Raw genomic sequence first — 12,591 nt, 5'->3', positions numbered from 1 at the left:
TGGATGACCCGTGTCTCAGTACTGCAATACTGTCTAAAACGGAACTTATTGCCATGTAGTAAGTGGTTGTTGTTACTTTGGTCTTGGAGTGGAGTAGCAACTGTTTTCCATCTGACATTACAGAGGATGGCATGTATGCAAGGCATCAGTATGTGGTAAGGTTGCTGGGGTCAACAATTTCTTTCTTCATTAAGAGAATGAGTTGTTCTATTTTAAGTGCATCAGAAAGGTGGCCTTGAGTGAGGGTGGAAGTTCACCCTTAATTGTGGGGTTCCCCTACAGACCTCTCTTAGCCCTACACTATTTAATGTGTATATGGCACTTCTAGCTGCTATTGTCGAGGCCTTTGGTATCCAGGTTATTTCCTAGGCAGATGATATGCAGCTTATCTTCTCGCTGGTCAATAATACTACAAGGATACAGCTGGCATTTCAGCGCTGCCTTCCTGAGGTGATAGACTGGCTGGATAATAAATGCTACCGGTAATTCTATGAAAACTGACTCTTTTTCTTATCCTAAAGGAGCCCTGTCGGTCAACTGACTGGTGGCTGCCTAAACTGGACCTCTGTGGTGCAGGCATGTGTTTTCTGTTGATACTTTCTTTGAAGAAGATATTAAATTCTGTACCGTTATAGTGCATGTGTTTATCACTTCACACCTTTATTATTCTAGCATTTTCTTATTGGTCCTCCCTGGTTAGCTGATTAAATAGCTGAAAATTATACAAAATACTGTCACCAGATTGATACTGGATGTTCCACGACACCACTCAGTAATGCCTCATCTCAAAGAAACTGGCTCCCAATTGAGAAAAGTGTTATCTTGAAAGCTCTGGCAATTGCTCTTCGCTCCTTTCACAGGGTGACTCAAAACAATTTATGTAGAAGTCTCTTTCCTTACATGCTGTCTCGTGAGCTTAAGGCCAGGGATGCTCTTTTGATTGCAATTCCCAGGTTCTGCCATAAGCCAAACGGTGTGCGCTCTTCGCCTATCTGGCCGCTGAGACCTGGAATAAGTCCCCTTTATTCCTTCGTAAGATTTCCAATGGGTATCCATTTAGGAAACAACTAAAGACCTATGGCCATATGTATGAAAAATGGAGTTTGCGAATCGCAAATAGTGATTTTTAAGAAATCGCTATTTCCGAGTCGCAATTGGTCATGTAACAAAATTGCGATTCGGAAATAGCGATTTTTAAAAAATCGCTATTTGTGGTTTGCGAGGCCCATTTACCGAATCGCAATTAGCATTTTCGCAAATTGCGATTTTTTAGCGATTCGGTAAAAAAACACAAATTGCGAGAAAGTTCGAGAATGCACACCTGAGGAGCCTGATGACATCACCAGCAGGAAATGAGTCATCCCAGGCAGTTTTAGGTGCCACACCCAAACCAGCATCCTAAGAGAGAGCAGCATAGCCACACAGAGCAGCACTCAGAAGGAGCAAGAACACCTGAGCCAGGATGGACACCCCAGGCCAAGCACAGGAGAAGGCTGAAAGGAAGCGCAAGCTGAAATTCAGCGAACAGGAGCTTGAGGTACTAACTGAGGAGGTGGTGAGGAGCCATGACCGCCTGTTTGGAAAAAGCTCACTCCAGGTGCCTGAGAGTGAAAAGAGGAGACTATGGCTGGACATACAGTCCAAAATCTGCGCCATTGGAGTGGCACAGCGCTCCAACGACGAGATCAAAAAAAGGTGGTACGACCTGCGGTCCCGTGCAAAGGAGAGGGTGGCAAGGAGACTTGCGGAGGCCAGGGGTACAGGTGGCGGTCCACCAACTGAGGCACCATCAACACCATTGGAGGACCTAGTGGAGTCCACACTCCTCCCTGAAGCTGTGACTGGGGTCACAGACATCGACACCTCCGACACACCGAGTACCAGCCATGGTAGGTGCAATATTGTATATGTATATGCACAAAAGCCCCTTAGGAATTAGCATGTAATGTGAAACAGTGGGTGAAGTAGTCCAGTCCACATCTTAGAAGCAGCACTACAATGCATTATGGGAGTGGCAGTCCACAACCTAGAACTGAAAGTAGCACAACAATGTAATTAAGTATAGTGACACCCAAAGTAACACAACACACACAACACCGTGTAGAGCACTACCTGTACCTTTATTGCCATTGTCTGACAGATAATGTAACATACAGAACTGGCATGCTGCATATTGTTGTTGCAGGTGGGCCAGGCCCAGCAGCCACACCATCTGCATGTGTAGGAAAACAGACACCCATCTGCCCTCAGATTCCAACACCAGTGGGTCCCTCCACATGTCGACTGTCCGACGCAGGCCCAGGGCACTGCCACTGCCAGAGCTCAGCAACGACTCTGATGAGCAGCAGGAAGGGCCAAGCACACCATCAGCACCAGACAGGCGCAGCCAGATTCCGGAGGGCAGGTGTCAGCCAACCACAGCACCACGCAGGATTGCGACGGAGTCCCGTGCACAACAGCATGAGGCAGGTGAGGGTCCCTCCTTGAAGCTGCTATGTTGCAGCAGCAGCGTCTGCAAAATAAGCGGATCCTTGGTTTAGACCGAAACCTGCACATCGCCAACTTGACGCACTCAATGGTAATATTGTACAGCTGCGTCCTGTGAGGGACAGGTGCAGGCTTCACAGGACACCAGGGACCTTACAAGTGCTGTCCGTGAACTGTGCCAGGAGCTGCGCCATGATTGGGTGATCCAGCGCATACAGGAGCGCAGATTCCGGACAATGTTTGGCAGCTACTGACGGTCCTCTAACAATTCGACTGCATTGATTGCCCGTCGCGCAGTGGCTGCGCAAGTGGAGGCTGCACATACCAGCAGAGACGTTGTCCAGGGACTTGTTCAGATCACAAATGTGATCGAACACATCATGGGACCACGATCAACCACTCCAAGTGAACTAGCACTGGGGGACACTGAGGACAGTTCCAGCCTCAGCAGTGTTGCCGTACCAGCAGCAGACACCAGACGGCGCAGTGCCAGGCACAGCACTGCCACTGAAGGCGACAATAGAGGTGCCAGTGACGTAACTGGGCACCTGAGTGGTGTGCGTGGTAGAAAAAAATGACTCTTGCTGCCATTAGACACCTGTTGCCACTATGAGGAAATAGTGCATAACTCTGGTTATTTGTGTTTTGCGTTTGTCACATCACCTGTTTCATTTATTACTCACTCGTACATTACCTGACGTAAGGTAATAAATTTACATCACTACAGGTACAGTCGTCAGTGGATTTGTGTCATTAATACTCACGTCTGAAATGGTTGTGTGTGATGTCGGCACGCCTTTGCCTTCCCTCTGCTGCACTGATCCTGTCTGCTGGCTGTAGAGGTGGTATGGGATCGTCATCCTCATCTGATTCAGTATCACTGATTTCTACAGGTATGCACCTGGTTGTAGCTATATTGTGCAAGATTACACAAGTAGCCACTATTCTACATGTTGTCTTTGGACTGTACTGTAGTGCCCCTCCACTTTTGTGGAGGCACCAGAAGCGACTCTTCAGCAGTCCAAATGTGCGCTCCACCACATTGCGGGTTGCCCTGTGTGCTGCATTGTATCTCCGTTCAGCTGGTGTTGTAGGATTGAGGTAGGGTGTCATCATGTAGGTGTGCACTGCGTAGGCACTGTCCCCTGGAAGGGAAGGGACAGAGGGTGTGATGAGTAACTGAGCCATCTGACATGGCTTCGCCATCTATGCACCAGTGTACAGAGTGACATTACCTAGTAGATATCCTTCACCAATTCCCCAGCTAGCAGTCTTGTGTGAATGCCGCTGTGGCGAAAGATGTACGAATCATGTGTGCTCCCTGGGTACCTGGCCACAAGATCAGTTATGATATAGGAGGCATTGCATATCACCTGAATATTCATAGAATGTTGGTATTTACGGTTTCGGTACACATACTCTGTGGCTGATGGTGGACATATTGCCACATGTGTGCCATCTATGGCACCTAGGACGTGGGGGAACTGTGCTATCTGGTAAAACTCTATTTTTGTCAGCTGTATTTCCTGTGGGCTATGGGGGAATCTGATGTACTGTTGTAGTTTGCTCAGCATGGCGTTGATGAAAGAATTAAAAAATCTGTAGAGGGTACTCTGTGAGACCCCTCCAGCTGCTGCTATGACCCCTTGATAGCTCCCTGAGGCGAGTAGGTGTAGGGAGCATAATACTTGCACATGGGTGGGTATGCTATGACTCCTATGTGTTGCGCGATGCAGTATGGGTTGTAGCTCAGCTATCAGGTCAAGTATCATGGCTGAGTTCAACCTATACCTCTCATATATTTCCTCCTCTGTCAGGTCAAAAAGAGTTATGCGCACTCTGAAAATGCGCTCCTGTCTCCTCCTCCCTCTCCTCAAACCAGCCTGCCAAGATCCTCATCCTCCTCGCCATGTCGTAGAGTGCATCCATTGTGGAAAAGAGTCTGAGGCATTCTGGGCCTCTTTATATAGGTTGCACCTGGTTACCACCTGGTTTCAGTTCATGGTATTTTGCATGTGCAAAATTCCATTCTGCGAAACATCGCAATTTGCGATTTTTTGATGCATCTCTTTGCGATTTGGATTTTGTGAATCGCATTTTGCGCCTTGCAATTTCCTACTGGAAATACCGAATCGCAAAATGCGACTCGCAAAACCAGGTCGCAACGCAAAAAAACGCAAAAATCACGATTTCTTATTTTTGGGCTGCGAATGCCTTTCATGCATCGCAGACCACGTTTTTGCACTCGCAAACGGACGATGTTTGCGGTTCGCACCATTTGCGAGTGCAAAATTGCTTGATACATTTCACCCCTGATTATTTATTGTTTGAGGATTCTGTTGGGGGCGGTCTCCTGCTTCTAGTGCCGGGACATCTGTTTTGGCAGCTGCGTGCATTATAAGTTTTATCGTATGTTACTGTATTGTAGGTTCACTGAGTCGACGAAGTTGGTGACTGATTTCTTTGTTTTGTCGCATAGTAGATTGAAGTTCAGAAGTAATAGAAGTACCCATGCCATTACACATAATCCGTAAGGTCATGGACCGGGAAGAAGGAAGTGCAGCTGTTTGACAAACAGCTACATTTTAGCAATTTGTATATTAACAAAACAAATATAAGGAAACAGGATCCAGCATGGTAGTGAGCACAAGCGATGCGAAGTAACAAAGTAGAAATAATATTCTGTTTATATTTATCTCAGTAAAATAAAAAGGGTAAGAAGGGACTAGAGGAAGAGGCATGAGTATGATTTGTGTGATACAAAAAAAGAGTTAAAAAAGAAGGAAAGTGGTGAGTGAAAAGAGAGAAAGCTAGGGGTGTTAATGAGTAAAAAGGAAAACCAGAGCATGGGAAAGAGAATCAGGAAGAAGGGATGCCTGATATAGGACCATCCCGCCAAGCTCCTTCTCTTCAGGAAAAGAGGCAAAGAAGTAGGGAGAAAAAGAAAACAGGGAGACAGAGTAGTGGAAATGTGATGTAGAAGGGCCGTGACACTAGGGATCGAGGTGCAGGTCATCTAAATGACCAGTACATGTAGTCAATATTGTCATAAAGCATGGTAACGAGTTGAAGTTATTGTAGGTTGAGGCAAAACTGAGTGAGATACAGACACATATAATAAACATATGATCTTGAAGTGGCCTTTCTTGGTGGTCACTTGGTGCTTCAAAGTCTAACTGGCTTAGTGTTGTTTGTGATCGTATGGCATTAAACATGTGACCTGGGACCGATATTGGTGAGATGGTTCCATAGCTTTTTACATTTACAGTATAATACTTGTTTTTTGTATGTCTTCTATCCCCTAGTAACGTTATCCCTTATATAGTTGGAATATTTAATGTATCTCCTACATTTTAGTATTTAATGTAGTATCTAGGGTATTTTATATTTCCCATATCTTTAGTGTACATCTTACGTTATCATGTATATGGCACACGTCTCAGATCCTGCGTTATGTTTGTTTCCACACTTTGGTTTTATTCTTGGTTCTCTTTCTGAGCATAAATGGTATGCCCTAATTCTTGCACATTTTAATGAAGTGTCTTTTATTGGGCATGTAGTATTTCTAATTATTGCACTTGGTTAGCCTATTGAAAATGTAGACAGTATTCTAATTGATTCACCAACAGAACATCTTACTGCTTCCTATTGAAGATGGTTCTTGTATCGCACATGCAGGATGTATGCTTCTTGATTCTCCCACTGAACATGCAGGATGTCACCTACGTTATCATGTAGGTGAGTTTATATTGTATTTTCTTTTAGCATGTAAGAGGTCCTTAGCTTGGTCCCACTTTAGCATGTAAGAGGTTCTCTACTTAGTTCCATTGTTAGGTTGTAGGAGATATTCTGCTTGGTTCTCTTATATTTACAGTGTAAGAATTCCTTGGAATGTAAGAGTTCCATGGCTCCTTTGTACTTTTGGTATGCAGGCGTGCCTCAGCTTGGTTCGATGTTTAACAGATATGAGGTTCTTAACTTTTTCTATTGTGCTAGTTGGGGAATTCCCCTTGATTATTGTCTTGAACTTGTAGGAAAGTTCTCTTCTTGGTTGTGATATTGATTGTTAATGAGGTGCGCTATTTCGTTCTCTTTTGTAGCATATGAGAGGTCCTTGTTTCAGTTTCTTTACTGAATGTCTAAGAAGGCATCAGATTGGTTTCTTCTCTTGCTTCAGTTGATTAAGTGTTAAAGGAGCTCAACTTGGTTCCAGGGGGTGCTTGACACGGTTCAGAAGGTTCTCTGCTGGCGGCAGCTGTATGATGTTAATCAGCAGCTGTGTGATACTAATCATAAGTCCTTTACCAGAAGCACTCTAACAAGGTTTACGAGAAAAACAAATAATTTTCTGAAAAGGCCATTGCCTCTAAAAGGTGAGAAATGTTTAGTGGATTCTGTCACATGTCAGGCCAGACTGGCTTTCCAGAGTCATGGCTCATTGTGAAATCTTACAATTTTTCTACCAACCAAGATGCCTCTGTCCGTGACTCGTTCATTATAAAAAACAATTGTGAGGCGTTGGGGCAGTGACCCTAAAACACACCATATTTTAAATGCAACATGGCTGTGTTTCACCTCAAGGGACAGATTTGCATTCGCTATTGGCACTATGTTCATGTTAGTGTATATATAATATATAATGATGCTCAGTTCCACCTCAAGATCAAAGATGAACTTTCTCACTTTGTTCCACTGCATTTCACAGTTTCATTGTTTGACCACAAAATAATTGGCTATATCTAAAAGGCAAAAAAAATCAATCCTGCACCTAGACTTTGTCAATCTCACCCTCTGTCTACCATGATCAAACACAGGGGCACTCCACAAACCATTTGAGGAAAGAACACATTCTGAAAGAGATCTTTTACTGTGATCTGTAATTTACCCATCAAATCAATACTGTGTCCAAAAATGGCTTCAGCCACCTCTGGTGAAACCGGTTTTGCCACTGCTCTCTTGTTCTGAAAGAGTCTCCCTAATTCTCACTGTGGTCATGTTATGCTTGGATTACTGAAAAACTCTTATACGCTGATTGCATCAACACATCCGTCTTACAACTCCAGAGAAATCAAACCTATGTTGCTCATCTATTGTCCTATTTGAAATGCACAATAACACCAACCTGGGCATGACATTTACATTGGCTTTTAGTAAAAGAAAGAACTATCTATAAAAGACACCTTGCTTCTTACATAAGCTCTGCATTGCCACTTGCCCAGCTATCATGAAAAACAGTTTGCTTCTGCACCCAACCAGAAACCTCAGGTCCTCTAAGCTGGGCCTACTGGCAATCTTATATTTCAGCTACAAGAGATATAGGGCCTTATTATGAGTTTGATAGTTCTGCGGTGGGACTGCCAAACTTGCTGGGAGGACCGACCGCCACCACCATGGTGACCCCCCCCAGGCTTACTACAATATTCTCTCGTAGGCAGTGCTTAATATGTAAATAAAACGTGCCGGTGCCCAAAGCCCTCCTCTTGAACACGCACAGCTGCTTCAATTAAATGTTGGAACACGGAATACTGAGGCAGTGTAATCCTGAAGCCATCTCGGGCCTCGTCAATCTATTTAAAGCCACTTCCTGCCCCTTCAGCTCACTCTAGCAGCTTTCTACTTTCTCCTTTCATTACGCTTTTTCATTTTTCTCTTTCTCCATCTTTCCCAAATGTGTCTTTTGCTTGCAACAAATGCGTGAGGCAGAAGAGTAAGCGCTGACCCTCAAAAATAAGTGCCGGTGCTCAGCACTGGAAACAACAAGCACAAATTACGCACTGCTCGTAGGGGATTTCCATGTATAGTCGTAAGCAGTGAATATTCCCACCCACGCGCAGGGATCATGGAGCACTTCTTTAAAATATCTTCTTAAGTGGGTGTTTTTGCCTTTCTTCAGGAAGGCCTGTAAAGACACTTAAGAAAGAGACATATAATACAGCCTATGTACATACACTACAGTGGCAGGAATAAAAAAAGGCCCAGCACATTATAACTTGAGAGTAATTTGTAAACAGAATGAATCCCCATCACAACCCCCTTTTGCATGACAGAGATGAAGTAGCGAGTTACAGTTTCAGTTCTTTTTGAAGGTGATGTGATACCTATGTAGTGTGTAGCCACATTCAATAGTGTTATGACATATATGTATAAATAAACATAAAAAACATATTTTTGTGTGTATGTTTATGTGAGTATATATTATTAAAGTTGACATTATAAGAACGTTATACATTAAAAGTATAGTAAACTGCATATTTATAGTAAAAATCAATATTTTTGTGTCATTTTTACGATATTAGTGTGACACTATATTTTATTTTCAACATTTTTGTACTTACCGTTCTGAAGGTAGGGAAACGATATTTGTGTCAACCATATTTTTGACACGATGTTTGTATGTCACAATATTTATGTCATTGATATTATGTTAGTGATCGTCTTTTAATTCTTTGTTGCAAAGTCTCTGTGGTTGGTGTGTATTCAAGACATATACCCTGATTATGACTTTGGTGGTCCGACCGTTGGACGGCCAAAGTCGTGGGGAGGAGGCCACCAGTAAGCCGGTGGCCTCCCCCCGCCGATTTACAAGTTCTTCATGGAGCTGGCGGTGCAAGCTGTGCAGCCTGCATTGGCCTCGGCTCAAAGGGAACTGAGGCCAATGCAGGCTGCACTGCCTGCGCCGTCCAGCACACTCAGAATGCTTTTCTGAGTGTGCTGATAGGGGGTCCCCCTGTGGCTCTAACTTTTCCTTTTCACCAGCCTTTTCATTACGGGGACCCTGCCATGAAAAGGCTGGCAGAAAGGGAAAGGAAAGGAGAGTAGTGATCAGCACGGCGGCGCTGAGCTCGGCAGTGCAGTGGCTGATCAAGACTTTCACTGCCAACAACCTGTCAGGATTTCTGAGCCTGGCAGTGGTGGCAGTCTCCTGGCGGTCCGATCACCAGGATCATAATCTAGCATCAGACCTCCACCACGAATTTGGCGGTCTTAGGACTTTAAACCCATAATCAGGCCATAATCAGGGTTAACAAGTTGTGATCAGGATATATTTTTGTAATATACTCTTAAGTAGTTACTGTTTGAAACGGGCATATTGGATAGACACTAATTCCTCTCCAATCTTACCTACAGCCACCTCTGAGCCTGCTGAATCCGAACCTTTAGATGAAGCCAAAGAAACAAAGACCAACCAGCGGAGGGCGATGGAGGGAACAGGTCCGGGAGAGAAGAGACCAGAGGATCCCCGTGGCCCTGGCCCATTCTTCTTCATCGGGGGCTCTAATGGGGCAGCGCTGTAAGTAAACATGTGCATATGTGTGGGAGCTTAAGACAATTAAGTATGATTTTAAATAGATGGAGGAGATGAGTAGGAGGTGGAAGCTTATGTTTAATTCAGTTCTATGTTCCTGTTCAACCTATAATAAATGGGAAATTTAGGAGAGACTGTGGAAAGGCCAATATATATCCAAGTCATGCTAAGCTTTTCCCTTCATACAATACAAGCCATTGCCCTTGAATAGGTGCTCTCTGTCGTTTGCAGCAGGAGATAGGAAAAGAAAAAAAAACACACAAAGATTTAGGACTGTGAGAGAATGTGAGGAATAGATAGACCCAAAATTCAAAAATTGAAGAGAAACCTACCTGTGAGCCACTGAACATATATCCCTTTCATAAACTTTTGCCCATTAATAAAACCTGAATTAAGGCAAATTGTATGGAACTTGAATGCAATTATAGACATAGGCCTTAATTTACAGTAATGCCAGGAAGCAGAATTAAGATTACGCACTATTTAACACTATGCCCCTCATTTTGCGTTTGTGGGTGGGAAAGCCTGTCCGCCAAACTCCCAACAGGGTGGCCGCCACCATAGCGGTAACAACTGCGCCAGACCTCTTAGGAGTTTCCCGCTAGGCGGGCAGACAGAAACCTCAGTTTCTGCCCACTGGCCAAGCAGGAAACAGGCTACAGCATTGTCTCCTGCTCGTAATCAAGCTGCAGCAAGGCTGTAGCTTGCAGGGTGCACCAGCACCCTCGCAATGTTCACTATTTGCACAGCAGACAGTGAACATTGTGCTGTTCCTGGGCAGGGGGACCCCTGCACCTGTTCTCCGCCAGCCTTTTCATGGTGGTGAAACTGCAATGAAAAGGCTGGCGGAGAACATGGGCGTAATCCGCAGGGCAGCAGTACCTGCAGCGTTGTCCTCGTGGATTACGATCTCTGCCAGACCGTCTGGGTCATGGATCCCGGTGGTGCTGGCAGAACCCTGGTGGTCTGACTACCAGGGTCTTTATGTGGCGATCGGACAACCACAACAGCAGCGGTCCTGACTGCCACCGCAGAGCTGAGGCCACAAATGATAAGTTAAGTTTGTTTTCTTATCCAAACCATAGTCACAAAGCAGCCTCCTATTTGCCCCTGAGGTGTGAGTGGAAGCTACAGAAAATAAACAAAAAAATAGCTTTCAGAGATTGGGTGTGGAGAACGTAGCACCAGGGGAACTAAATGTGAAGCCAGAGGCAGTAGGTGTTATCTCTGACTACCTGTAATTGACTACCATAGTTACAGATGATAATATCATGAATAATTTAAAAAAGGACAGAGTTTGAAGGTTCTGTAGTGAGCTGACTGGGCCTCATAGAAAGAATATGATTCATTTTATAACTGGTTGGAGAAGGTACAAAATTGGATAGCTCAAGACCACCTGAAGGTAAACATAGTGTAAGGGGACATTTCTGATGGATACAACTACCTGTGGATTCCTCACCTAATGAACACTCCCATGGCGCCAGCATTCGACGGAAATCTTCTTCCTAGTCTCTGCACGTCGACGAGGAACGTCACTCTAGCCCACGCGACGCCGTCTGACGTCATACAGGCAATAAGAGGTCCTCGATGACGTGCCGACGTCAGTTCCCTTTTTTCCGTGCATTCGAAACGGTTATCTTCGAGGGAGCAACTGTTACTTTCGTGGTTACAGTGTATTTTTTGCTGCGTAGTCCTTCGCTGCAGTAATAATGTCGCAGAGAAAGTCGGGTTTTAAGCCTTGTCATGATTGTGGGGGCAAGATGTCAGTTACGGATCCTCACTCCGACTGCCTTTGGTGTTTAAGCTCCGACCATGATGTCTCGACTTGCGATTCATGCCAGCACATGAATCCAAAGGCCCTCAAGGAACGTGAGGCGAAGTTGTTTATGGCGAAGTCGAAGAAAGAAAAACATCATAAGAAGTCTTCTTCACCAAGGCATCGGCGTCATCGAGACTCCCGACGCCGTAGAGAATCACGGCGCCATTCAAGCAAGGAGACTCGTTCCAGGTCTTCGGATCGGCGCCGGGGGACTTGGGAGGTCAGTCCCACGGTCACGCCGCATCCATCGACGCCGTTGCCCTCTCCGGCGTCACCGACTTCACCTGGACAGGCGTCGGTGATTGAAGTGGTGCAGCCTCTGGTGTTGTCTCCGGCGTCACAGACGTCGAGGCCGGCGTCGGGGTCGCCTTCGATACAGGCACCCCAGTATCCGGCTTTTCCCACCCCTGGAGCCAATAGTACCGCATTCCTAAATGCGATGTATACCATCTTCCAACAGATGGCTCCAGGGGGTGCTCCGGCTGGCCCTTTGGCCTTTTCATTGGGTGATCCTGCGCCTCTACGGCCGGCACCCTTTATGCCCTTTCTCCCTTTTGGGAACGTGGGCTCGGCGCCGGTGTCGGCGCCGGTGGCCACTCCGGTGGCTTCGAAGGGATTGGTCCCGGAGATTTCCATTCCGTCGTCGGGATTTCGTCCTGTGACTCCGGTGGGTCCATCCGCTCCGAGTGCTCTTTCATCGGCATTCGGCTTTGGCGGAGGCATTGTCGACTCCGCATATCGAGCAGCGGCTTCATTCAAGGAGACGTGCTCTCCGTTTATTAGAGGAGCAGGAGTACCAACGAGTCCTGGAAGAGGGAGAACTAGAGGACTCGGGTGATGGACTGCATGGTCTAGATACAGCCAGTGGGCTGGACACTTCCCCTGAGTGGGATCTTTCGTCTCCAGGGGAATACACGGAGGAGGCTGCTTCCTTTCATGCAGTGGTACGGAAGGCAGCTAGTTTTCTGGACCTGCCTTT

At 45.7% G+C, this 12,591-nt stretch overlaps 1 protein-coding gene across 1 annotated transcript in view; it reads left to right on the top strand.

The window, feature by feature from the left end:
* TTLL10 (tubulin tyrosine ligase like 10) overlaps positions 1–12,591 on the top strand; it is a 269,052-nt gene that overhangs the window by 137,593 nt on the left and 118,868 nt on the right. Inside the window, exon 3 of the mRNA XM_069241104.1 lies at positions 9,616–9,778. Coding sequence (XP_069097205.1) covers positions 9,616–9,778 — 163 coding nt within the window. The remainder of the gene's footprint in view (positions 1–9,615; positions 9,779–12,591) is intronic.

Source organism: Pleurodeles waltl, chromosome 6, assembly GCF_031143425.1.
Source record: "Pleurodeles waltl isolate 20211129_DDA chromosome 6, aPleWal1.hap1.20221129, whole genome shotgun sequence".
Classification (NCBI taxonomy): Eukaryota; Metazoa; Chordata; class Amphibia; order Caudata; family Salamandridae; genus Pleurodeles; species Pleurodeles waltl.
Note: the sequence above shows the minus strand (reverse complement) of the source record. Positions and strands in the feature narration are given on the sequence as shown.